Genomic DNA, 26098 nt, shown 5'->3' with positions numbered 1-26098 from the left:
AACAGTAGAATGACTATAGTAAACATTAACAATACAAGTGAGTGAGAAAACGCAGCTGATACCAATGTATCAATACTGTGGAAAATTATTAAGTGTGAGTTAGTGAGTATTTAAAATAAATGGAATCAATATGTATCAATAAATCAATATTGTTGAAACACTAATCTGCCCAGTAATTTCTCAATTAACCACGCTGTCAACAAAATGTCAGAAAGAAATAAAACACGGCTTGCGTAATTTCCCAGAGAAAAGGGTGACGTCTTCAAATGGTTTGTTTTAACAGTACTAACAGTACAAAAATCTAAAAACTATTTAGTAACTTATAACGTATCACAAAGAAAAGCAGAAATTGTTACATTTAAAAGCTTATCAGCATATGTGTGGCTTTTTGTCGGAAAAAAAATACTAAAATTATTATTCAGTTATCAAAATAGTTGCCAACTGATCTTCAGTCGATCATCTGATCATTGCAGCTCTAACTGGGAGAGTTTATGCATTATTCCAAGATGGTTAGTTAGTGTTACTGACATTCTAATCATACCAGATAAATACTCTTATTTAGCTTTTGTTGTGTTACATTTTTTGTAGTTCAATCAGCATTTAGCTCCTCAGAAATTAAATTACCAGATTTTTGTATTAGTGTTGAATTTGATGTCACTGCCAGTGATGGTACAACCGATTATTGACATGTCTGCATTTTTTTTTTTTTAAACCAAATAGCCGTTGTGTGTTTAATGTCTAAACTACAATGTAAATGCAGCAATTTACCAATCTGTCATCTTCTATATAAGCTTAGCATGCACCTACAAGCAGAGAGTTTCTTTGTCTTACATTCATTCGTTTGAAGAACAACGTAACTGTTGACAGAGATGCTTCTGGACAGCAGCCGTCATTAGTTTTTGTGTGTGTGATGTCTCCAGATAGGTGATTTTAAACCTGCCTTGGGGGAAAGTTTTGGTGTTTGGAAGCTTTTTGGAACAGAGAACCTTTGTGTAACATTTTAAAACTAGGAGACTATGCTTGCATGCCAGCAGGTACAGTAACCTCTTAAAACTGACTTTATAACCAATACTACGGCGTGTAGTCTGGCATGTTTTCTTATTGAGCTGCCTGAGTCCTGAGAGATGGGGAGCAGCGAAGTACATTTTCTGGAGCGACACCAACAGCACTGATAAGGTCTTTTACTCATGACACAGATTGATGGGAGGCGAAGGACTAGAGGAGTGATGGCAATAGTCAGGGGACACATCCGTCACAGAGGGGCGATGCTGCCATCGCGAGTTTGTTGAAAAAATGCTAAATTGTTTGCATTGTCCCTGGAAATGTCACAGGAGCTCGCAGCATCTGCCTGTTTGGTTTCTCGTCGAGATTAACACATTCTGCGTCAGCCGCTCCTGCTGCCAAGTCTTCTAATTCTTTATCAAATCCACACGAGACAAAGCACACAACATGAGAGATGGTGCCTGTAACACATTTCAAGTGGGCCTGAATGAATAAATTCTTCCACTACTGCTCTGTTATCACGCGCCAGTGATGGAAATGGCAAAGCTGTACTCCATCTACACAAAGTGAAATGCATGTCAGTTGACAAACTCTGCATTAACCTTTAAGACACTAAACCAGGCAAAACAGCAGACTGACATGGATATTGTCTTAATTCTTAACATGGCCCAGTATTGAGATGAAATGCTGTATATTATCAGTTATTAGTCATTTTAATACTACATATATTTTATACTTTAAATCTATGTAATATTTTCTAAGAACAGAGTATAATACATTTTATTCTTGTAATATTTAATCTTGCTGTGCAATGTACTAACTAAGGATTTCATTGTTTTCTAAGAAATATTATGTGAGTGCAGAAGATAATTTATGAGCATTTTTGTTTTATTTCTTGAAGGTCTAACTTTGGTAAGATTTACTAAACTGATCATGACATTTTACAATATACCCAACTAAAGTCCAACGAAAGGATTCACAGGGATCTATTGGCAAAAATGGAACATAATATAATAAGTTTGGGGGTTTTTTTTGTCTATAATGATCAAAAAATAAGAGTCATTGTTACCTTAGAATGAGTCGTTCATATCTCTACATCAGGTCCATGGAGTCCACCATGTTACACCACTAGTAGCTCAGAACAGACAAACCGATCATTGTCTCTAAATAGAGTTATTTGTGTTTTCATGTTGGCCACAGTAGTTACTACCCCCTCTGCAACAAGCAGCACCGGAAAAACACTGATTTTTACTGCTTTACTCAGAGTTTTTACCAGGGTAAATCAGAGCCCTTTTCAGAAAGAGACCTCTTCTGATCTCTCTAAGCAAAAACCTTGTGAACGTCTGGAATTTAAGAAAAAAGGTAAGCACATATTTGCAGGTGTTGGGCATCCATAGTTAGCAGCCCCTCCATGACGAGTGGTGATGGAGAGATATTTTTTAATATGAAATGGCATTTTTACTGATTGAAATCTAGTTTGTTAGTTTGTTTGTTTTGGAGAGGAAGAGACCTATGCAGATAATTCAGCTCCTGGTAAAAACCTCCTGAACAATGAACACTTAAGCAATCCTTACATGCAGGTCATGCTTAGAAGAAACATCTTTAGTGCTAAGCAGCCTATTTTGCTTATTTCACATGTTAATAAAAATGTTGCAATATATTCTCATAGAAAATGCATGCCCTACAGTTCATATGATGTAATTAGTATTAGAGCCCCATGAATGACAATAACATGAATGTTATGTCCTTAATGTACAGTTATGGAGATTAGATTTAGGCAATGAAATTTACTTTGTTTCAGTGTCTTTAGATTTAGGCAAGTAAAGTCACTGTAGGTAACTTTAGGAAAACAAACATGGTGAGGATTTTCAAACACACACCTCTAGGGGAAGTCCAGATTTTTGTGACCCATCCACCACCCCGCCTCTTTGCAAGACCACTCTGGACTGCTGTTTACTTCAGCGAGCGGATTGGTCACATGATCATTGCCTTTCAAAATACGTGGTATATGTACGAATTTAGGTGCATTACTTTTAGTAGGAAATCGTACAAACAGTTTGTGAGCCTGAACGTTAATATATTTTCTCTGGGTTTTCCTGATGGTTTTTTCTGGTGTGTGCACTTTTCAAGCTACCATTGCTCATGCTTACAACCCAATTCCTCTTTAATTTAACCAAAGGAAAAACCCCACAAAACAAATCATTCCTTTTGCTCCAGGGGACTAGTTCTCAAATTGTAAGTCCATTAATTCATTAGTTAATTGACAGGAAATCAATGTGTCACAATATTCTTAATTCACTGACTGTTTAAGTGATTTATTAAGCAAAAGTGCCAATCACCAGTTCTCTGTTTTAATTGTAAATTGAATATTTTGGTTGGTTATTTATTATATTATTTTTGCTCATACAAAATGTGTGTGAAAATGAAAATGGTTAATTGCAGCCTTACAGCAGAGATGTTTCCTGAAAATACCAATAAGTGTAGAGTCTTGAACAACTATAGCCTCACAACAAATTACAATGAACAGCAGCTACTTTAATACTAATTAACTCATGAATGTTCAATATTATTATGTTAATAACTAACAGACTGAGCTTTATTTTAGATGATGCCATGCTGTACTCACCACTGAGAAATTCATGACCTTTATTATCCAGACAGTGAGGGCCAGGTTAACTATCATGGTGACCAGGAGCAGCAGCAGGAAGAAGTAGAGGCATCTTTTTCTCCAGCCGTACAGACCCACTGGGTACACGGCATCACAGCCCGGTCGCTGGAGATGCAGGGACTGGGATGCAAGGATAAACTGCTCCTGGGTAATCTGGAATACAAACACACGCAAACGCGCACACGCACACACACACACACACACACACACACACACACACACACACACACACACAGACACAGACACACGCGCACACACACACACGGGTGCCTTATGTTAGCTGGCTGTCAAGAATATATGGACTCTGTAGAAGCAATCACATATTGTTACTGGTTATTACCTCACAAGCACCCCTAAAAATGACTCTGAGCTGAGGTGAGGTGAGGCATGGCTGTGTAATCTTACAATTTTTGAAAAGTGGTGCCACTACATAAAGAACAAAAGGTAAGGGCATGGCATAAATGCAAGCTGGAGTATAACTACAGCCTGAAACACCCATGCTTGGTAATTAAATGGAGTGAGAAGGAGACATTTCAATCTGTTATTCAGAAGTGATTTATTAAAATTCTGAATAGGGGTTGCAGATTTATTTTTTGGAAAGTGATTTTTTTTTTTTGTTGTTTGCAACTTTTCTTACAGACATACCTGGGTACACCGGCTCCAGACACTTTTAGAAATTAAACCAGTAAGCAGGGTAATTTATCAAGCTCTGTGCCTAAAAGACAAGGTCATTTGGGTTATTTTATTAAGAGATACCAAATCGAAGTGCCCACTTTGAAAGAAGCCCAAATGGTTGTGTGATTTATTCACCGGGAGACGGAAATCATCAGTCAAGATTTATCGATTACAAGTTAGAAATCAGTTGTGGGAATAACTGGCACAGAAGTGAAAGCTGTTTAAACTGCATAATTACACTTTAAGTCAATAAACAGAAGTCTGCAACCAAAACAAGATACTCATGAACTAACCATTGCAATTAATGTAAGTTACAATCCTTAAAAGTAATGACATTCCTGCTTGTATTTGTGTACTTTACAGTGAAAGTTCATTTGTCTGGATTTAATAACATGCCACAGCTTTGTTTTCAATGCTAATTACTTGTTGACATTTTGTCAAACTGGATCCCTGTGTTCACAAAGAAAGTCGCCGTGAGTGACAGCTTCCTGCGGCTGACCTGTTTACTGCTCCCCTCTGGCTGAGATCTTTGTAATGTTACTGCCCATCAAACATTCACAAGAATACATTTAACACACCACATGCACTGAGCAGGCTTTATGGAGCTCTGTCCAGCAAACAGATGTGAAACTGATGGAGACACAGGCAGGCAGCCCATGAGTTAAGTCAAGGACATTTCAAAAGCCCAGTCTCCATGTATGAAATTTCACATTATGAACAAATTACGGGCTGCTTTTCTTCCACTCAGAACGAATGAAAACAGGAGGTGGATTATGAGGAAAGAGGGTCAATTTGGTGCCAGAGAAATGTTCTCCACTCTGGCTGAGTAACTAAGTGCCTGCCAGCCACCGAGAAGCTGCTACATGCGAGCTCTGATCTGAGATCAGAGAGGATGATGTCTGTCAAGTGCGGTCGTCCAGGCGAGGGTGAGCAGTAGCTGTTCTCCAGCCGATCGTGACCGCGGGCTGACAGTGTGAAACTCCCATCACAGGGTGCAAGGCTGGCTGAGCCCTGAACTGTTCTGTTCAGCTGTTTTTGGGATGAATTCATACTGAGGCTGCCTACCATCCCACTCTCTTGCATAGATAATGAACAGAGTGAAGGGCCTGCTGGTACAAACAAAGTGAAGCAGAATGTTTTATTATGTCCAATTACGTCAAAGATTTTTTTAATGTTCCTCAGACTTCCAAAGCGCAACTATTAATTCATCATGCCAATATAAAATGCATCCATTGCATGTAACATGCATCTATAACTGACATACCTGTGCACAATTTTCCCAGTGGGACCTCAGAAGTGTAATGTATGCATTACTCAAGTCAGGATCCATGCTCCACATGCTTTATTCACACTCAGCATGTCATTAGCATAGGACACTGATGGCAGGTCTCATTAGATTGTGTGTTTTCCTGACAGGCTCTCATCAACAATGGCAAAGCAAAACTCTTTAGCTCAGTAAGCTAAAGACTTTATCCAAGAGGAACTAAATAATCATAAAGAGGCAGAAGCTATATCCTACGCTCCTCTTTACCTCATCAGTTCAGATACAGCAGCTGCAGAGTGAGCAATGCTAGAAAAAATGTCTGTTTCAAAAAAAACAGGACACTGAATTCTACCTGTGATAATTTTAGCGATGGTAAAATGCCAGATGTTGGATCTGGATTTGTTAAACAGTCTTAACAATGAGAATCAGGCAGCGTGAGGTGCATCAGCTGGTAAACAGCTGGTGCCAGAAATAGGCATACGTCCTTCAGGCTGCATTTTCAGACATTCATCAAATCCAGAGGTCTTCACTTTGTGGATGCAACAAAGCGTTGACCTCAGTGCTGAAAAATGAAGCCAATACAAAAGTGCTAAAAACTGCAGTTCATTGAATGGTCACTTGAGGTTGGATCCAAAAGCAAGTCAATCCCCAGAGAGCCCCACCACCTTTACCGCAGAAACAGACAACAGCCATGACAATCGTTATCTATGTAACGGCAGAAACAAATAGCATGCGATTTTTTTCCTATGATAACTCTGAATTTATGATCTGATAGGCAAAATGAAGCCTGGTTGTTAAATAAATTAATTTCACATTGTCCTTGTTTTCAGTTGTTGGCCAATTTAAGTATCTATTTTTATGTCTAAATCATTTATAGTGATTTAATATGACAATTCGAACAGAGAAGTTAATTAAAATGCCCGTCTGTAGTCCAAATAGGGTCACTTCTGGCTCCAATGGCAATGTTCAAAATACATAGCTCGAGGCTTAAAAACTGGAATCCAAAAACCAATGCATGACTTCACCATCTTTTGTGCTATTTATATATCTAGATTGTTTTTTGTGCGAGTTGTCAAGTGTCATTTTGTTCAATTATATTCAAGAGCAGGCAGTTATGTCTGCGGCTGATATCTCCAACACTCGGCAACTCACACCAATCTAGACTGATAAATAGCAAAACAGGCAAGAGGAAAAAAAGTATTTTAGATTTTGGAGTAAACTGTTCCTTTAAAGGAATAAATTCAATCAACATTTGCAGATATTTTCAATACGTTTCGGTCAAGCAGTTTTCTTGCCTGTAATATGAAATTTTAGCTGTTTATATTTTTACAAAGCCATAATGTCTGTCTGTGCACTGAAGCCCGTCTTTCCAAATCTTTCCCATAATTGACAGTTTTTTGGAGGGACATGAATGATTGGACAATCTCCAAACCAGAACAATAATAACACAGGGTAATGCACTTCAAACGTGGCATCTAACAAGAGTCTTCCACTGCCTTACAACTTAATACAATCTTTAAGAGACTCTTTCCTTGGGCGAACAGTTTGGGTCACATCTGCCAGCACTGGCAGATGTCTCACAAATGGATGTTGAGACTTTGCAGCAAATACAAATGACCCATATCGCTGGCCTAGAAATGTCAGTGATTCCAATTTAACCAGTGATACAGCTGAGGGACAAGAGCATTATGAAAGGTGCTTACACTGAGGCTGAATATAAACTCTTCATGCAGTGTCGCAGAAGACTTTTTCACAACCACAACTTTGCCGTACACACAATGTTTAGTAAAACCATACACTGAGTTACTACAGATCTTCTTCTAACATCCTTACACCTAAATGGAATCTAAAGACACTCAAAATTAGCATACACATTTAAAATTACACCAAGAAAAAACTGCTTAAAAAACAATGTTTTAGCCTACAGCCATGCCCCTGCTGGACAGATTCAGTCTATTTTCAATCCGCTGTTGCTAGGGGAAATTTCAGCACTTGTAATTTCTATGGCAACCCACTGTTCCCAACGCTAGTGGATCCTGTGATTTCTTTGCAAGAGTTTTAATGCATATATTACCCTGGTCGAGCCATGCCTCCTAAAGCTCGGTTATTCACAGAGCAAATGGAGGAGTGCATAGTGGCTGGCGTTTTGTCAATCTGTCATTTCAGCATGCCGGTCACAGCTGACTCACAAACAAGCCGGACTGGACTGATCGAGATGTCCAACTGCAGCCGGCGTGAGAAACAACTTTGACTTTTCAGAAACAAAATATTGATTACAGAGCTAGTTGTGCAGGCATGTCACGCTGCATTGAATCCCATTCATCAGGTCATGTCAGTTTTAGAGGGTCTGACAATTAACACTTTGTATGGAAAAGCATTGCAGCACAACTGAGTGACTGAAAAATGTGTCCACAATGTGTGTATGTCCACTCCAAAACTCTATAACTAAAAAATTTGCCCTTTTACAATAGCCTCTATAGAAATAGTCCTGAAAATAATTAGAAAATATAAGCAGTGGTCAGTTAAAGGTCAATGCATGACACATTGACACTGATGACTACGATGAAATTATGATGAAAGTATCTGAGCCCAAATAACCGGCATTTACTCATACAATGTAACAAATTTTAATAAACTTTCAGAATCCCATAGAATTAAACTGAGGATATCTCAAGCCAGTTATTCAACCAACTCATCAGCCAAAGCCCAATCCAAAATCCGGACATAGTACGACTCTTTATTTGGACAAACAAATCAGAAATTAGCCATAACCAGGAAGGAAAGAACCCAGAAAACCGCTCAGCCTTGCAGCCAATTTTCACAGTGGCTACTTGCAGTACTGCAAAGCATTTTCCCCATAGGCCAGCACTGTAAAAGAAACATCTGTAAAACTATTGACAAGACAACTCACACTACAAACAAGGCCAATTATAAATCTAATCCAGGAAAGCAACTTAAATCAGATGAATAGGCGCCATATTTGGTCCAGTATCTCTGTATTATGGAAGTAACACGCACAAATGTATTTTAAAATAGAGATCCATCAGTCAGGTACTGATATTAGATACTGAGTCGAAACTGAATCTTTGAAGATTTTTTATCAAATAGCTGAAGCATGGTTTACTGTTTTAATAATAATAATAATAATAATAATAATAATAATAATAATAAGAATAATAATAAGAATAATAATAATAATAATATAAATAATTATAATGATAATAATAAGAATTCAGTAAATGTATGCATTTGTTTGCTACATTTTGGGGTTTTTTTGCATTTTGGTTTTTTTTTTGCAACACTTTTTTTTGTGAAGTAGGAAAGCAGTTTTTGAGTCAAGCATGACGTTGCCTTACACATAAAAGAATGATCACAGTCACTATTAAAGGTTAGTATCTGTTTGGCAATTAGTATTGGCTGATACCCAAAGCCCTGGTATTTGTTTAGAGAGTGAAAAATTTGGATGAGTGTATCTTTAATTTAAAACGTGTTATTTTGATATTAATCTGAGGTCATATTATTCGGTGCACTGGCTCCCAACTTCAGGGTTGGACTACCACAAGGAGTTACAAGACTAATAAAATGGGTCATAAAATAATAAAGTGAGTAAAATATAAGAGGAGAAAATCCTCTTCCACTGGACCACTCACCACTCATAAACCAAAAACCTGCACTTCTTAACACCAAGTGTATCCTGTATCTGTGATGTCTGCTGCCAACTGCAGATGCTCCACTGGCATCATACAAAAGTGATTATGCATCCTCATACATATTGCAAGAAAATTCAGAAGTGGTTTCATGAGATCAGGTGGAGTCTACCATAATTGAATATGTCTTTACACACCAAATAATGAATTAGATTTCAGCTTTTTTTACCCTGTCTTTCTTAAGCCAAAAGATGCATTAAACACAAAGCACACACTAAAAGAAAGAATAGAGCAGATCACTGCTGTATCACCCATTTAGTGTGAAAAGATGAATGTCACTGCAGAATACCACTTTATCTGTAATTTTCCATGGTATAAATTACAGACCATTACATGCAAGTTTAGATTAAAATATACTCATTCTGTGTTTCTCAACAATCTATGATGAAAAATTAAAGGTATACTACACATGAATTTTCAGCTACTGTTTGTAAACAGGAAGATCAGTGAAAGTGACGCATGCTAGGAACATCCTGAACATTGCTGAGAGCAGTCTCTACAGATAAATTTTAGGAAAGTCCTGCATATAGCTCTAAAACAATGTTTTACTCCTGCATTTAAAGTCATTACTGATTAAAAATGTGTGTTTCTTCAGCTGATTTTTGTATTAAAACACAGTCCTGTAGCTTTTTACATACTGGACATTTTAGGATATTTCAAGAGAGAATGAAGCTCCTTGAAAGTAAAGGGCATTCTGCTCCTTAGTCAGTAAAATACGCTAACGCACTGTATATGTAAGGGTACTTAGATCATTTTTTCCCACACTTGTAATTTAAAGTTGGTATTTTAGAAAAAAAAAATTAACCTTAAACAATATTTACAATAAGTAGAGCTCGGTATTGGTTAGCAGTAAATCCAGAGGTGGGCGGGACCTAACCAGAAGTTATTTTAAGCCTGGAATTGGTATGGGTTAATCAGAAGATGGCGTTTTTATTATCAGAAACTATTTACAGAATAATCTCAGGCTTGAGCATAAGATAATTTGTGATCACATGAGCAAGAGATCAAACACAGCTACCCAAATGAGGGTTTTCCTTCATTAAATTGTACTTGTAAAAAGTAGATTATCCAGACTGGATATTAATCTCATTCCAGTACTCAGCTCAACCCTGTATCAGTAAGATATCGATCAAAATAACCAAGAAGTATCTAAACTCCTCCAGTCAAATGAGGCCTGAATTCAAAAACCAGATCTAGAAAAAATGTCTCCATGTCCACAACATGTGATTGGCCCACTGCAGTTTGCAGATCAGTTCCCAAAACATTCAAAAGTATACAATATACAACTAAATTCTTCCACTTATACGATGGGTGTCAAATAAATAGAATATAAAGGTATCAATGAAGTGTTCTATTGGTTTCAGTATCATGTTAAGGTTAGTGGTAATATAACTAAATGATACCCAGCCCTAATGAAACTGTTCACAACAACCATATGAATGTGCATACTATTATAAGTGTAGAAATGAGAATAATTCAATGCTCAAACTTTCAATCACAAAAAGTCTAAAGACAATTTTTCCACTTACACAAGCAAGATGAAAATTTATTTTCCAGTCCAACAACTATACTGAGTCTGCAATCCTCACCCACAAAGGCTGTTTTAGGAACAGTTGTGCAGCTCTAAATAATCAAATCACGATGTTCTAGTATGCTCGAGACAAATGTCAACAGATCATCATGGACAGATGGGTCTGAAATCTACACAAAGCAACGGCTGATTTACCACCTACAGCCCTGATTACATGTAGTTTCTATTAATAGAAACTTACCACCTACGCAGTAACTTGCTCCTCTAAGGTAAAATAAGCTATAAAAACTGCTATCTCTGTAGATCATGCGCTGCACTGGAAGATTCCTAGTGGATTAGCTGCACAACCATATTTATGTGTGTATATGCTACTTCATCAATCCCCTTTAAGTCTGTGCTGAGATCTGACTGTGTCACTTTATTTCTTTTTTTTTTTTGCATGGGGAGGAGGAGGGGGAGTCCACAGAGCTTTGACTACAGACGTTACAGCTGGATTCAGCCAAAGCCAGCAATTACCAAGCAGTCCCCTACCCACTGCCAGCACGCCTCATCTTCACCAATTAGTGTTGAGGGTGATATTCTACATGCTGTTTTGATCAAACAGTGACATGCTGCAGAGGCAGCAAAATGCAGCCGAGAATCGCCTAATGAAAGAAAATGAGACGTTATTAATGCCTGATAGTGTTAATCAGCAAATCGGCTAGCGCTGTCTCACTCAGCGGTGCCACGGGACTCCCACAGGGCCACCTCAGCTGGAGGTAGGAAAACATTTGGGATGCACTAATGACTGTAAAGTTTGTACTTATCCATCCCGCGCACAATCGCTGAGGTAGCAACGGGTAAAAGGGATGGACACTTCATACTACGAGCCTGTCATACAGTATCAAAGCACCTATTCGTTTCAGTTCTGTGGGCTTTTTGGTTTGACAGAAAACCCAATCAAAGAGACAGAGGAGCCCGAATACGCGGCTGTAACCAGCACAACCAATTATACTTCCCAAACGTGCAACTCGCTGCATTGATGTAACCATTTCACATTTTGTTGATGAGACAATCAAGCATGTGAGCGAGGGTGCTGCTGTCAATAGTCACTCCACTTAGATGTGAAATCCAATTGTTGTGGCTCCATCATCTCTGGTGGAGTTACAATAGCAGTGGGGTTCGTCAATGGCTTCATCTTCAGCAGTGTGGTTGCCCTTTACAGATGAATGGCAGAACACTTCCTTTGGCTGAAAGCAACAAAGGTAACCCTACTGTAAGCACAAGGCCGGCGGGGATCAAAGATCTCCGATAAGTCCGGCACGGGGAAAGGTCGCAGCTGTTCAATCAGAGCACACGGCCAACAAGACCGAACATCACAGACTGTTTGAAGAGGGGTTTTCAGAGAGAATTTCCTTTTGCTGCAGCTCTGCTTTTGATGACACTTTCATGAAAAATATTTGTACTTGGCAACACAAAAGTGTGCAACAAACATTGCTGGCACCTCTAAAATTTGCATCAGTTATTAAAGGGATAGTATGGATTTTTATTACATACAGTGGATGTCAGTTGGCACACCCCCAGTTTGGAGAAGCAGGCTGGACTCCGTCACAGAAACTGAGCAACATATGGCTGTAAATGGGAGTCAGCAACAAAACACATTTGAGCCAACTAAAAAATAAAGTCTAATTTAAAAAAATATTTTTTTCTTTCTCATTTGTCTGTATTTTTTTTAATCTTGGGCAATATTCTTGTACTTTTAATGAATTTCTTGCTAATTTCTGGGTCATTTCTTTTTATGTTGATCATTGCCTTCTTCCCGCGTTTTTGAAAGAAATCAAAACTATTTTCCCCAAGTTTCAGAGAGTTAACCCTTTGAAACCTGTGCAAACTGGCTTGATTCTAATAACACTAGAAGATAAAAGCTATGGGCTAAAAGAAAAATACCTGATATTTATCAAAAAAGAAAAAAAATGTAAAGAAAATGGAGCAGATGTTTAGCTTTCATGTCCTACTTCAGTCTGCTTCTCCAAAGTGGGGGCATGCAGACTGTCATCTATTATATGTAATATACATACAAAAAAAACTGAACTATCCCTTTAATGTAGGGAGCTGGGGTTTTTTGAGTCTAAATGTTTGCAGCTTTGTCAGTTCCCTCCTCAGTGTTGACGATGGCTTCGGCAGAGGGAAGAAGACGACAAACTGCTGATGTAAACAGACAGACACTTCTCCACAGTACACTAGCTTTTCCTTGCTAATCCCCTAGCAAATCCTTGGAGAGAGCAACGGGGCCATTTTGGACAGCAACCCCCATAGGCGTCATTTGCATTCATCAGAGGAACGCACAGGGGAAGTGCCAGACTGAACGGAGCACTATCAACAAAAATACAAAGCTTTCAAAACAAAGCCTCTATTTTAATTAAAGAAGATAGTGGATCCTTTCACATCACCTTCCTACGATTAAGAAAACATGACAAATTAGCTGACAGACAAACTTGCAGACTTGTCACTAAGTGGGAAATGCTGGATCAGCTCAGAGCTGGTGTGAGTGATTTCTTGACTGATAAGCGTTACTTAACCACTAAGCCCAGAGCTGTGTGTGTCTGTGTGTGTGCAGCAGGCCAATGGATGGACTTGAGTGCACAGCCAAACAGAAGCTCTGCTGTGTGGGTTTCTGACACAGAGCTGCTTTTTTGCACTGCAGCACGGAGAGACGAGATGCACATACTGTACCCAGAGGTTACTGCCTCCCCTGCTAGACTGGAATGATAATGAGAAACCATGCAGGCAGAATATTCATAGGCTGTCACATTACTGTGATTCTTGAGAGGGCAGAATGCATAGGATATGAGGTATAGTGCAAGAGGGAGATATGTAAAAGAAGTCCATGCGGGCTTGCTGAGGTGTTTGAGCGCACGTGAGTGGTTATTAATCATCATGTTTCCTGCCTGGAGGAGAGATGCAAGAGTACAGACAGTTTACATTCATGTTTAATTAGCAGGGACTTTTAATGGAACAATTGAAGCAGTGGGTGCACCTGTTGCAGGAAGGACTCGTGACAAACTTGACTCCAGCCTGCTGAATAAAACAACACAGTGTCTAGGATAAATAATTCATGAGTATTCACATCAAGTCCTGTCCGGTAAAGGCAAGGTTAATAAAACTCACTTTCCTGCTGCATAATGTGACATCCGCGTCAAACTAGTCACCGATAAACTTGTCTGTTTGGGTTAAAATTACACAAAAACACACACTTTTTTTTTCACCGTGAGCTTACCTTCAGCGTCTCTATGTCGAGAGTAGCCGACTGCTCCATGTTACAGTCTCATTTGTCACAGTTACATATTTCCTCAAAGTTGAAACAAGCTAACAGCACGAAATTCAGTCCCCGGCGCGCGAGCTAGCTTCACTTACTCACTCCCGTTTGGCAAACAAATCACTTATTCGACGGTTCAAACAAGTCGCAACTGTTTTTATCTACATTTTAACAGTATTTTTAAGATATTTCGAAGTCGTTGTTGTGACTCGTAACTTGTGTTCAGACGAGCTACTGTCTAATTAAGACAGACAGGTTCAGGTGCGTCCGTTTGCTGCTCACTTTTTCCTCCAGGAGCCGATGAGACGATCCGCTCCGCTACAAAACTCCGCCGACAAGCGACCACGATAAGATACCTGACTTCCGGTGATAAACTTCAAAATAAAGCCATTAGGTTGAGCATACGCGTGCATATCTTCTACAATATTTTTGTTTATATACTTTTATTCTAGATGATTAGACATAATAATACCTAATAATAATAATAATAATAAAGAAAATAAAATGACTTGGGAAAATGCTTAAAAATGTATAACAATGAAACAATCTAAATGTAAACTGCACTTTTACACAGTTACATTTATACACTACATAGTATTTACTATTATTTGATATTTAGTATTTAGTAGTATTTCTTTTTTAGAAGTGAGTTGGGATTTGTTTTAGTATTTTTCAGTATTAATCATTAAGTATTTATTTTTATAGTTAGAGTTTGCTTTATTTTGAAAAGAAGGTATTGATCAATTTCCTGTTTAATCATTGTGAACTCTGGTTATCTTGACACAACTAAAATCACATTTAGGAGGGAAAACACAGGTTAAAAATCTCTTTGAAACGACATCATCCGACCAGAATAAACTGCCACATGCAGCAGAGGTCTCTCTTAATATCACATCAGAGGAACACTTTCACTAAATTACTGTTTTTTTACTAGGAGTTTGGAAGCTATATTTGATCTTCATAAGAATAACATAAACGATTCATTTTTAGACAAACGGCCAACACGAGATTATGTACGTATAGAGAAATTAAAGCCTCGTGTTTTTCCTGCAAAACGCATATCGCACATTAAATGTAATCGGTTTATTCTACAGATTTATCTGTTTCCATTCATTGAGATCTGATGCACCCTGCAGGAGACATGGCGACATTCCAGTAAAATACTGTAGACTATGTACCATATCAACAACATAAACTGGTGTTACAATATATTCAAGGATAATAATGTTAACGTGTGGAAGGTAGCCTAAATAGCCTAAAGTAGTAGTAGTAGTAGTAGTAGTAGTAGTAGTAGTAGTAGTAGTAGTAATAATAACAAATATAATAATAATAATAATAATAATAATGCAAACACAAAAGGTCAACAACAAGAAACTAAATAAAAGAAATGACAGTGATAAAACAGGTATATTTCGAAAGGCAGTTAAAATACTAAATGAATTAAGTTCTGGAAAATATAAGAATAAAAGAAATATGAGGACAAACATAATATAAGAATTAATATAAAAAGACAACATCACATCAGCGGTGATAAATCAAAAAATAGATAAAAACAGATGAATGAGAGATATGTGAACAAGCCAATAAATAAAAACATGAAAAGACGGTAAAATCAGGACATCAGAGGGATAAAGAAGAAATAAATAGCGTAAAAACAGAAAAAATAATAGATGAAAGGAGTTAAAAATGAATTAACGAATAAATAAATTAACATCACATAAAAGCAAGTCTGTAAAAGTGATTTTTAAGAAGTGATTTAAAAGAATTTTGTAGTGAAAACCAATATAAATGACAACAAAGAAAATATTTTCATCTTTTTTGGTAGCATATTAATGAAAGATAAGCCTTATAGTTGCAAAAAAAGTAAGCTTATTTTATCTTACAGCATGAAAATAAATATGTAAGATAACGTGGACAGGTTAGTTTTCTTAACATTTTAACACCTGTTCATTTTTTCATTTTTAAAATTACAGCAGAGGGCAGCAAAGTATCAGGCTTTCTCATTTCAGACAAACATAATCAACCCCGAGCTCCAACACTGGACCGGGATTAATAATCAACTATCGATACATTCAGTCATCATCGCAGGGATGTCAGACGCCAAGCAAATCATGGCACAGAAAAGGTAGATATAAAATGTCATTTTATGTCAAATAATCCTGCAAATCACATTTATTTTTATAAACAGTATTTTTTACCGATATACTGTGATTGTTGACGTGATGATGATGTGACGACATGATTTGCACGATCTGCAGCTTTTATGGTAACAACAGTGCATCATATGATCTCTGTGTGTTCTCTCAGTGCTAAAATAGCAGCTGGAGCTGTTGTGTGCGTTGAAAGCGAAATAAGAGGAGATGTAACCATTGGTAAGAATTTGCTTTTTAACCTCACTGTTAGCACCGTTTTCTTATTTCTTATCAGCAGATGCATGCTCCAATAGGGCTTTTTCTTTACTGTTTTCAGGTGCAAGAACAGTAGTCCACCCCAAGGCACGGATCATAGCAGAGGCAGGGCCCATTATCATCGAGGAGGGGAATCTGATAGAGGAGCAGGCGCTTATTATAAACAGGTACAGTGTGTATTACAACATTATTTATTTGTTCATCGTAGTTTCATCATATGTTATCTTACAGTATGTGTGTTTTGTCTGTAGTTATCCGGAGAACATCATGCCAGACACAGAGGGAGTGGAGCCAAAAACAATGACAATCGGGACCAATAATGTGTTTGAAGTTGGATGTGGTATCCTCTGTGATCCAGACAACAATATATTAACGTGTGACTGCAGTTAAGACAGACTGAGAAATTGGTAGATATTTGTTCCCCTTATGATTTCCTTTTTTTTTTTCTCATAATGATATTTGTTTTATAACATGTACCAATAGGGCAAAAAGTAATTCTCTAAATAAGCAACAAAAAGGGAGGAACACAAAAACAGTCATCCCACTTAAGGGTCATCCCTAGACATTTATGTATTGTGGATATAGCTGAGTTTATGTAGACGGAAACGAAACAAGAAATGTTACAGAAATACTTAGATGTGTTTGAGATGATTAAGAAAAAGTGTTGCCAAATACATAGTCTTAGTAAAAGTACCCTCATTAAATATAATGTGTTAATTAAACATTTACAGTGATTTTTTTTTTTTTTTTTTTTTGCTGTTTTAAAATCCTAATTCCTTAATGATTTTGCCATAGTCTCCCAAGCTTTGAAAATTGGAGACAACAATGTGATTGAGTCTAAAGGTAAGTACTGTAATCACTGCATTCCTATTTGAGGTGTGCAACCTGGAAAAACAAAACAAAAACAAAAAAAACAGATACTAAAGGGATAGAGACCATGGTATAAACAGCCGAGCTGGAGAAAATCAAATATCACAATATTTTTGGCTAAATAGTTCGATTTCAGTGTTTTGATGATATTGTATGATTCAATATAACATGTAAACACTATACACTATGAGATTTTTTTATAAATAATCACCATTAATGTAAATATAATGTTAAAGTGGCTAAAGGCAAATAACATAAGTTCAGAAAATTACATCACTTCAATGTAATGCAGCCAGGAAAAGACAACACTTGTATTATAATATACAAAATCTAAAACAGTATCGAGTCTCATGTCATGATATCGCTATAATATCAATAAATTGCACAGTGTTATTTAGTTGTATTAGTTGTAGTATAAACAGTATGGTAACGTTTGTCCTTTTATATTGTCCCACAGTGACATTCATCATATTGCCTAACCTTAACTTCCATATCTCTTCAGTGTATTTTTCTAACAAAATACATCTTTTTGCTAATATTCAATCCCAGCTGATCTTGGGAGAAACGTGATCCTGACCAGCGGATGCATCATTGGCGCATGCTGCCAGGTCAACACGTGCGAGGTTGTGCCTGAGAACACGGTTGTGTACGGTTCAAACTGCATCCGCCGTGTGCAGAGCGAAAAGCCACAGGTCAGTCGCCGTCCATGCTTGTTCATGGCTGTGAGTCACGAAGTTTTATTGGCTTGTGTGCAGATCCTTGTAACCACAGATTTTATATATATATATATATATATATATATATATATATATATATATATATATGTATCTTGCAGCCTCAGACTCTGCAGCTCGACTTCCTCATGAAGATTTTACCCAACTATCACCACCTGAAGAAGACAGCCAAAGGAAGCAGCACACCTGTGAGAAACTGAGCTGGATCCAGAGGGATTGTGCCTCTTGTAAAACCCAACACACACTGACTCAATTCCATCGACTCGCACTTGTCTTTCACTTCAGTGTTGCTCCGTAACGTCTGGAATATTATATTTCACACTGAAAGCCATCACTTTATAAATTCTTCTTGCATATTAGCAATGCTGTCATTCTCCATGTGACAACTTCTGCCTTTGCACATTTGCTTTCAAATCAAAATTAATACAATTTCTGATATATTTTGGACTTTATATTGTAAACCTGTGCCATTTTATGTTAATAAATTATCCTCATATATATTTATAACTAAGTTCCAATAAATATTGCAATAAAAATGCCAATAAAGATTGCATTTAAGCTCACTTTCTTCAGTGTTGGTTTTCTATTGCATATATATTATAACCACAAGGAGGGACTATTGAGCAGCTGATTGTTCACCCTCTGCTGTCTGCTGTGAAGGCTTTGTTTCATCAGGTGATAGAAAATATCCAATTAAAACAGAATGTATTAATAATACAACTAAAAATATCCATTTTATCATGGTTTTTGTGCTAAAAATAATCAAAATCAAGTTTATTGGCTACAAATAGTCACTACAAATGATGTAGATTGTTGACTGAGAGCTGATTTAAAAAGTGATGCCTCAAAAGACTTGGGGTGTGGTAGTCCCTATCTAGGATTCGGTGGTTGCCAGTTCTGTGCCGTCCCAACAGGAATTGCCAAATTGGTGCCGGGGTACAATGGGAGTTCCACACACAGCCTGGTTTATTGTAATTGATACGGGTGTGGTTGCAACTTCAGCTGCAGCATGGGCCTGAATAATGCCCCCCTCCTCATGTTTGAGCCCCTTGGGTGGTGCTCCCATCTGTGCCAAACAGCATCATGGATTTGGGTGCGGAAAGATGTGTGTCCGGTAGCACATCACCGCCTCAAACACCTGGCATGATAAAATTCAGATGTGCATTTTACAGGTCCTTTTAAACTCATGTAGCTTTAAAACAAGCTCAGGGCTGCCGCCACCGCCGCCGCTGTTGTTGGTCTGAGTTTGAAGGCTTTGTGTCGCGCTCATTGGGCAGGGCACTGCACAGTACAGCAGCTCCCCATAGGAGGCCCACAGCTGGTGTCGCCCGCTGCCAATACTCATTTAAACATGTCACGGTGGAGTCCCATGAGGAGTCCACATCAACCAGGGGCTAATTATTTCAGCGGCGGAGTGCAGCCGGGGCCACGTCTAGGCTCCTTTACGTTCTCACTTTTGTTTTTTTTAACCCCCACTAACATCATTTTTATTTTGGGGTGTTGCCAAGCAGTCGGTTTACTTTAATATGACAAGGAAGACAGATGCTGGGCACAGTTGCACGGATGTGCAGAGTGACAAGGGCCTCATGGGGGTGCAAGTGTGGCCTTTTAATCTGCGGCAGGTTTTTTAGAGAGGCGAAATGGCTATGATGATAGCAACTCATGAGAGGAAGTTCAAATGTTGTTCTATATTTGGAGGCAGTTATTTATACCTCTCCCTTACTGTACTCTTGTGAAACCAAATTATCCAGCTTCCATTCGCGAGTTAAAGGAGACTTTTGTACATCGCAGTGGTATTTGCTTTTCTTTTCACAAGATTATCTCACGTCAATATTTGGCCTTTGCTACAATATGCAGCATTCTCTGAAGAGTCAATAATATCTTATCATAAACAAAGAAAGAAGCATGAGATTTTAGTTTGTAATACAGCACTGGACACTGAGGAGGCTGGTGTGAAAATGTGAGTGAAACACACATTTCTCCACCATGTAGAGACATACCAAACTATGACTATATATGTTTTTAAAAAAAGGGCATTGAGAACATCACTTTTATCTTTGATGCACCATTATTGTCTGTGTTTTCAGCAGCACATGTAGTTCAAGTCTGGGTGTAGTCCACCACAGTCAGTCATGGTCAAACAGGCCACCAGTTGGTTTGAGAGGATAAAGGCTTTCTGACAGCTGACCTTTGCCTCCAGGTCCACTCCACCTTTAAAAAGTGAAATGTGACCTATAGGCTGCAGTGATTTCCATTGCAATCCCACAGAAATAATTAATTTCATCACAACAGGGACCCTGAAACACTGGATGTCATGCCTTTTTAGCCTCGGCAGCAGCATGGCTCCGTGGATGGCAATGTTAGTCGGTTGGTGCACAACGTTCGCCAATTGCCATGAAAATTGGTACAGATATCCGTATTTCCCTGAAGATAAATCCTAGTGACTTTGGTGATACCAGCACCAGCACCACCATGAGGTTTACATTTGTAGTTCTGAGTGGGTTTAAAAGATCTTCTGTTTAAGGAAAACTAGTAATACTACAGTGTAAAAATACTCCATTTAAAGTAAAGGTCTTACATTTAAAATCCTATTTATGTGACACTGGTCAAGTTAAGTTATGATTGAAATCAAACCTTTGTATATCTGATCTGTGTTGTGACAAAATTTTCTGGTTCAGTCTAGTTCTGTTCAAGAGAAAACGGTTTGAAAATTGCTACAAAAGTCAACCAAAATTCAAGGCAAACCGCAGTCATGAATGGATTACTGAATGGCCCTAACAGCCATAGGCCCAGGGGCCCAAAGTGTCAGGTGGCCTAGGGCCTTTACAGTACAGCTGTTTAAAATAAAATACAAAGACAGAAGGAGGAAAAATAATAATTCATGCATTTTAAGGGTCATTGGTCAAATCTTTGATCAGATTTTACACGTAACAAAATGTTATGAATACTTTAACAAACAGTGGGTTACTAATTTTCTACCCATAACACATTTGGCTGGACAGTCATAACACATTTTTCGGATTCTCAGTGTGTGCATAGTAACTGGTTAGCCTTTGTAGGGCAAAATGGTACAGAAGTCTTATCAGCTAAATGCACTTAAAGAATAAAAAGTAAAAGTACTTCTTGTGCCAAATAGACCGTTCTATATTGAGGCATTAGATTCGGGGTTTCTTTCTAATTTTCTGCTGCCCTCATGTATGTAAATAGATCATAAAAACTAATAACGTTCAAGATGTAACAAATAGAGAAAACTACAAATCAGAAAAAAACTGATTTAAATTCAATGTAAGTAAAGGTCAATATGCAGAGTTCTGCAGCTCAAAGCTAATTAACTTTTTTTTTTACACACACACTGTTCAATAAAGATTAAAGGCGGTGGGAAAGACAAAGACATCAGGGTTTTAGTTTAACCTTTTATTGGTTCTACTGCTCAACAAAAGAGAAGATACAACTTTACGTACTTCCGTTTGACCTGCTTTAAGACATTTTAGTACCACTCAAAAGCATTCAAAGGCAACATTATAGTCCATTACATAGATCTGTGCCAACATTTAAGCCAAGGAGACATACTTAGTGTGGTCTCTGCTCTCTTCTCAACCCCTCCTCTGCCCACTGAACCATGAAAGCTTATAGGACAGTCTAATGACAGACTTGTTTCTTGTGTCTCTGTACCTTGACACAACTTTCCATATATAGGAAAGCAGAAAGGTGGCTTTATGAGTTCACCTCTTGTCTTTGTTAAGAGCAGGTTTCCTCCTTGTGGCTTGTCAGATTAAACACGCGGCTGCACCTGACAACTCCGGCCATGCCCTCGAGGATAAACGCAGGTTCTACCTCACTACTCAGTAATGCAACCTAGTTCATCACAAGAGCTTCTGCATTCCCGTTCTGTGAGCCGGTCCAACAACAGCTCATGATAAAAAGGATTTTACTCAAAACAACATTTTTTCCAGACACCTGTCTCATCAATTTGAACTCTTTGGCCTTCTTGAAATATCAACTTGAACCTTTTTCACTTTGGCTTTTCCACTTTTCCAGCGAACAAAGTCAACCCAAACAAAAAGACACTATAGTTTGTAAGGCGACAAGCTCTTGACGGATTATTTCCTGGCAGAGGCTTGCATTTCTTTCTGCTGGTGTTTGGTGATTGACAGAGAGCAGAGCATCACATTGTGTGCGCACCAACATAAAGACACTCAACTTAGGCAATATGTCTCATTGATAAAACAGGAAAACTTTACTTACTAAAAGAATGCTTCTAATTTGCTTTGTCTCACGTATTTAGCCACTTTGGTCTGAATTGAAAAATCTCAACCACTATTGGAAGAATTTCTTGAAATTGGCTATTATAATGACAATCGTGATCCCCAGAGGCTGAACCCTTCTGACTTTGGTGATCTCCTGAATACTTCTCGGATGCCACCGTACATAGACCTTATATAAAGATGGATGACATGACAACTCTCTGAAAGTGAAGCCAAAACACCTTAAGTGCTACCCTTACCCTTCAGTTAGTTGAAGAAAGAGATGACTGGTTGCTCTGCAGGCTGTGATTAAACGTAGGTCAAAAACTTGTGTTAGCTGCTCTTGGAAAACGGGAGACAACAAGATAAACAGGTAGGAAATCCAGGCACTCCTTAAATGCGAAAAAAGTTAAAAATAAGAAGCAATTACATTAAAAAGCTGTTATTATAGTTGCTAAATCACTAAAAAAGCCATCTTGTTACCGCCCCTTGTCAGGACTTTAAAAACAGTTGTTTTATTTTGGCTTAATTTTTGTACACTGAGAGGAAGTTGGGAAATATTGTCTTAACATACGGTCTGGGTGCCACCATCAACTTTTGTGTTTTTATTTAAGTGTCTCAACAACTATCGACTCCAGAGGATCAATCCTAACAGCTTTTGTGATCCCTGACCTTTCTTCTAGTGTCACCAAAAGGTACATTTTCAGTTATTCAGAAAAATATATCAACATCTACCTGATGATTATCACAGAATTCAGGTTCAGACATTCATCGTTCCCAGGAACTGAATCATATCCTCTGACTTTTCTGTTAGTGCTGGCATGAAGTTGACATTTGTGGTTTTAGCGAAATCACTGTTGGCTGGATTGCCATGAAAATGTTTGATTTATGAACCGGAAACCTATAACATATTCCTGTCAACCTCAGCTAAACTTTGTGTTCAGTGCTAATTAGCAAATGCTAGCAAGCTAAAAATAAGTTGGTGATCATTTGGCCTATACCTACAACAGCATGTTAGCCTTGTCGTTGTAAGAATGTTAGCATGCTGACATTTGCATTTATCTCAAAAGTACTGCAGAGTGCAAGTACTGCCTGGCAGACCTGCTAGCATTGCTGTAGTCTTGACTGTTATCATTATAGTATTCATTGCAGCAAATGGCATCCCAGAACCTAGAAAACTACAGACACAACTTGAAAGGTTGGAAAAGAAAGAGAATGACCTCGATAATTAGAAAGAAACTTCAAAAACTACTGCTAATGTCATATAATGTGACTTTTATTTCACACGGAGGTTGAGTAAACAAGTCTTTGGTTGTGAAGTAGCCACTGAAAAAGACTGAACAAACTAAAACGAAGCCCCAAGCCTCTCATGGCCAATTAGAGTGGGTCAATCTGACCACAAATTGCTAGTTGGTGATCTTAGACGAAGATCAAGGGCCACTAAGCATACGGGAGGAACGCTGTGTATCAGTAAGTCAAAGGAATGGAATGGCCTGGCTCTACGCCCAACAAGAGCCACTTACCCCACATCACTCAAAAGGGTGAAGTGCGTTGCTCTGCCAAACCCAGAACTGCTATCAGGTCTTCAGGCAGGCCTGCTTGTTTTTACAGATAACCTCTAAATGGATTGCAACATTGTTCTCCCTCCTTTTTTTTCCCTTTCCGTTGTTTTGGAGGAAGTTGGTGACCGTGGAGAGCAATGATGAGGAGTTTGCTTTGATACTAAGTTGCAGGAATGCAAAGAAAGCGTCAAAGGGGGAAGAGACAAGACATCTTTGAGTCATCTTAATACCAACCGAGCGGATTGCAAGAACAACAGGGGAGCTCCCACAGGGATCCACCACCGGTCAATACATCGGCATTATGTCATGATAGATTCTTGTTTTGGTGCTCATATCAAGCTGGCCTTTTAGCTATGAGTCAGTGGTCCGGAAGACGATATTGGATAATCTGATTTGTGTCTCAATCTTCAATCCAGCCTTTGTGTCAACAGATATAGTTGAAATGTTTCTTATCTGGGTGAAAAAGTTTGACATTTTGGGAAATATGCTTTTTTTTTTTTACTGTCTTGCTTAGAATGAGATGAAAATATTGACATCACTTCTATGTCTTTAACATTATCCTAAATGTGAAACTATAACCAGCAGCCAGCTATCTTTGCTTAGCATAGAGGCTGGAAAATGAGCATAAAGAAAGAAAATAACCCCACATATCAGAACCTAACAGAGCTATATTTCAAGCTACTCTTACAATTTGTTTTTTTAACAGATTAAACAAACAGAACAACACATTGACCCAAATATGAACCTATTTTTTGGGGAAAATTAACCCTTTGAAACCTATGCAAATGGAGTTGATTTCTTTCAAAAACAAGAGGATAAGGCAATGAGCAACATAACACATGGCGGTAAAAAGTAGAATTCTGATCAAAAAGATTCACAGATGACCTTGTTTGCAGTTTGAGGTGTCCTGTCAACAGCCTTACAAACTTTCCATTCATTTATGAGGTCATGCATCTCCTGCATTGCTGACAACACGGTCCTTTTAATGTTTCAAAATAAAATGCCTTGTATCAGCAACTGATGTGATTCTGTCCACAGAGACGTTGTTAGCTTTTATTTCGAAAGGGAAGTTGGAGTAAAACAGATGTCTTTGTATTTCATCATCTCTGTGACAGAGACTTTAACTGCAGTAAAAGATGGTGTACCTTATTGTGAAGTGTTACCAGTCAATATTATCAAAACACAAATTTCACTGTCTATTCCTCCAGACCAACGTGTGCAGCACGGGTAAAAAATCGGCAGCGATGTGCATGTGTGAACACCACAAGCATGAAACATGCTGCAGCTCGGCAAAGCTGCTGTCACGCACTGCTGACCCGTGCTGTGTGAAACAGACCCGATTCTAAAGACCGCTGAAAAAAGTAGGCTATCTTTGTAGTATGATAGAACAAATTCGAAGTACAAGGAGGAATAGGTGGAATTAGGTCTCCTCTTCTTCCCATGTGCTTAGCCTGCCATAATTTTCTGTCCTTGATACGAAGGTCCGAACCTTTCAAAATGCTTTCACGCTGGACACAAACCGAACCATGGTTCAGTTTGATCCGGACTGAGACCACCTCCTTTGGTTAGTACCAAGGTTTGGCTGTTTGGTCTGGACCATGGTCCAGGGGAGGTTTCACATCTGTCACATCTTCACATTTGGTTCGGATCAAACTAAAAAGTCCAAAAGTCCATAGGTATAGACATAGGTGTGAAAGCACCCTAAGTCTTTCCTAAAAACAGCTGGAAAAGGTGAGGTCATCTATTAACCAGTCATCTTATATTTGTGCAAATGTGGTTATATAATGTGTTAATCAGTGAGCTTTAGAGCTGCTGATAGGTGGGGTTTTTTACCTTTGGAGAGAGGCCAAAAAATAATAACCCGAGTGGCTGCTCACTATAGCTTCATATTTAGCATACAAACATGAAACTGGTGTTCTCATCTAACTGCAAGAAAGCAAAGCAACATATGCCCCAACTATTTCTTTCTATTGTGTGAAATTGACAAAATTTAAAACTAAAATAACTTACAACATTGTTGCATCTTCTTAAACCAGCTGTCTCTTGATAATTCAAAGATATCTTCATGTACGGCTGGACCATGTCAAAGCTTGCTGACATGTTACCCAGGACACCGTGACCAGACTGTCTCCTCGCTG

General features: G+C 38.3%; 2 protein-coding genes across 4 annotated transcripts in view; one reads left to right on the top strand and one right to left on the bottom strand.

The window, feature by feature from the left end:
- LOC121962163 (zeta-sarcoglycan-like) overlaps positions 1-14486 on the bottom strand; it is a 42821-nt gene extending 28335 nt beyond the window's left edge. For 2 of the 3 annotated variants that reach the window (XM_042512366.2, XM_088073739.1), the window contains exons 1-2: positions 14104-14486; positions 3629-3823 (exon numbers count right to left, since the gene is read on the bottom strand). In XM_042512366.2, coding sequence (XP_042368300.1) covers positions 3629-3823; positions 14104-14142 — 234 coding nt within the window. In that variant the 5' untranslated portion in view covers positions 14143-14486. The remainder of the gene's footprint in view (positions 1-3628; positions 3824-14103) is intronic. The other variant, XM_042512367.2, reaches the window with a different exon arrangement.
- Positions 14487-16147: 1661 nt separating this feature from the next.
- Positions 16148-18717, top strand: LOC121962302 (dynactin subunit 6-like). Its single transcript, XM_042512537.2, has 7 exons — positions 16148-16267; positions 16450-16514; positions 16612-16717; positions 16802-16890; positions 17346-17393; positions 17970-18112; positions 18256-18717. The coding sequence occupies exons 1-7, from the start codon at positions 16233-16235 to the stop codon at positions 18352-18354; spliced, it is 585 nt and encodes a 194-aa protein (XP_042368471.1). The 5' UTR covers positions 16148-16232; the 3' UTR covers positions 18355-18717.
- Positions 18718-26098: the final 7381 nt, after the last annotated feature.

The sequence above is a fragment of the Plectropomus leopardus genome, chromosome 23 (assembly GCF_026936395.1).
Source record: "Plectropomus leopardus strain MGB_pleo_1.0 chromosome 23, ASM2693639v1, whole genome shotgun sequence".
NCBI lineage: Eukaryota > Metazoa > Chordata > Actinopteri > Perciformes > Serranidae > Plectropomus > Plectropomus leopardus.
The sequence above is the reverse complement of the archived record's forward strand: the minus strand, read 5'-3'. Positions and strand labels throughout refer to the sequence as shown.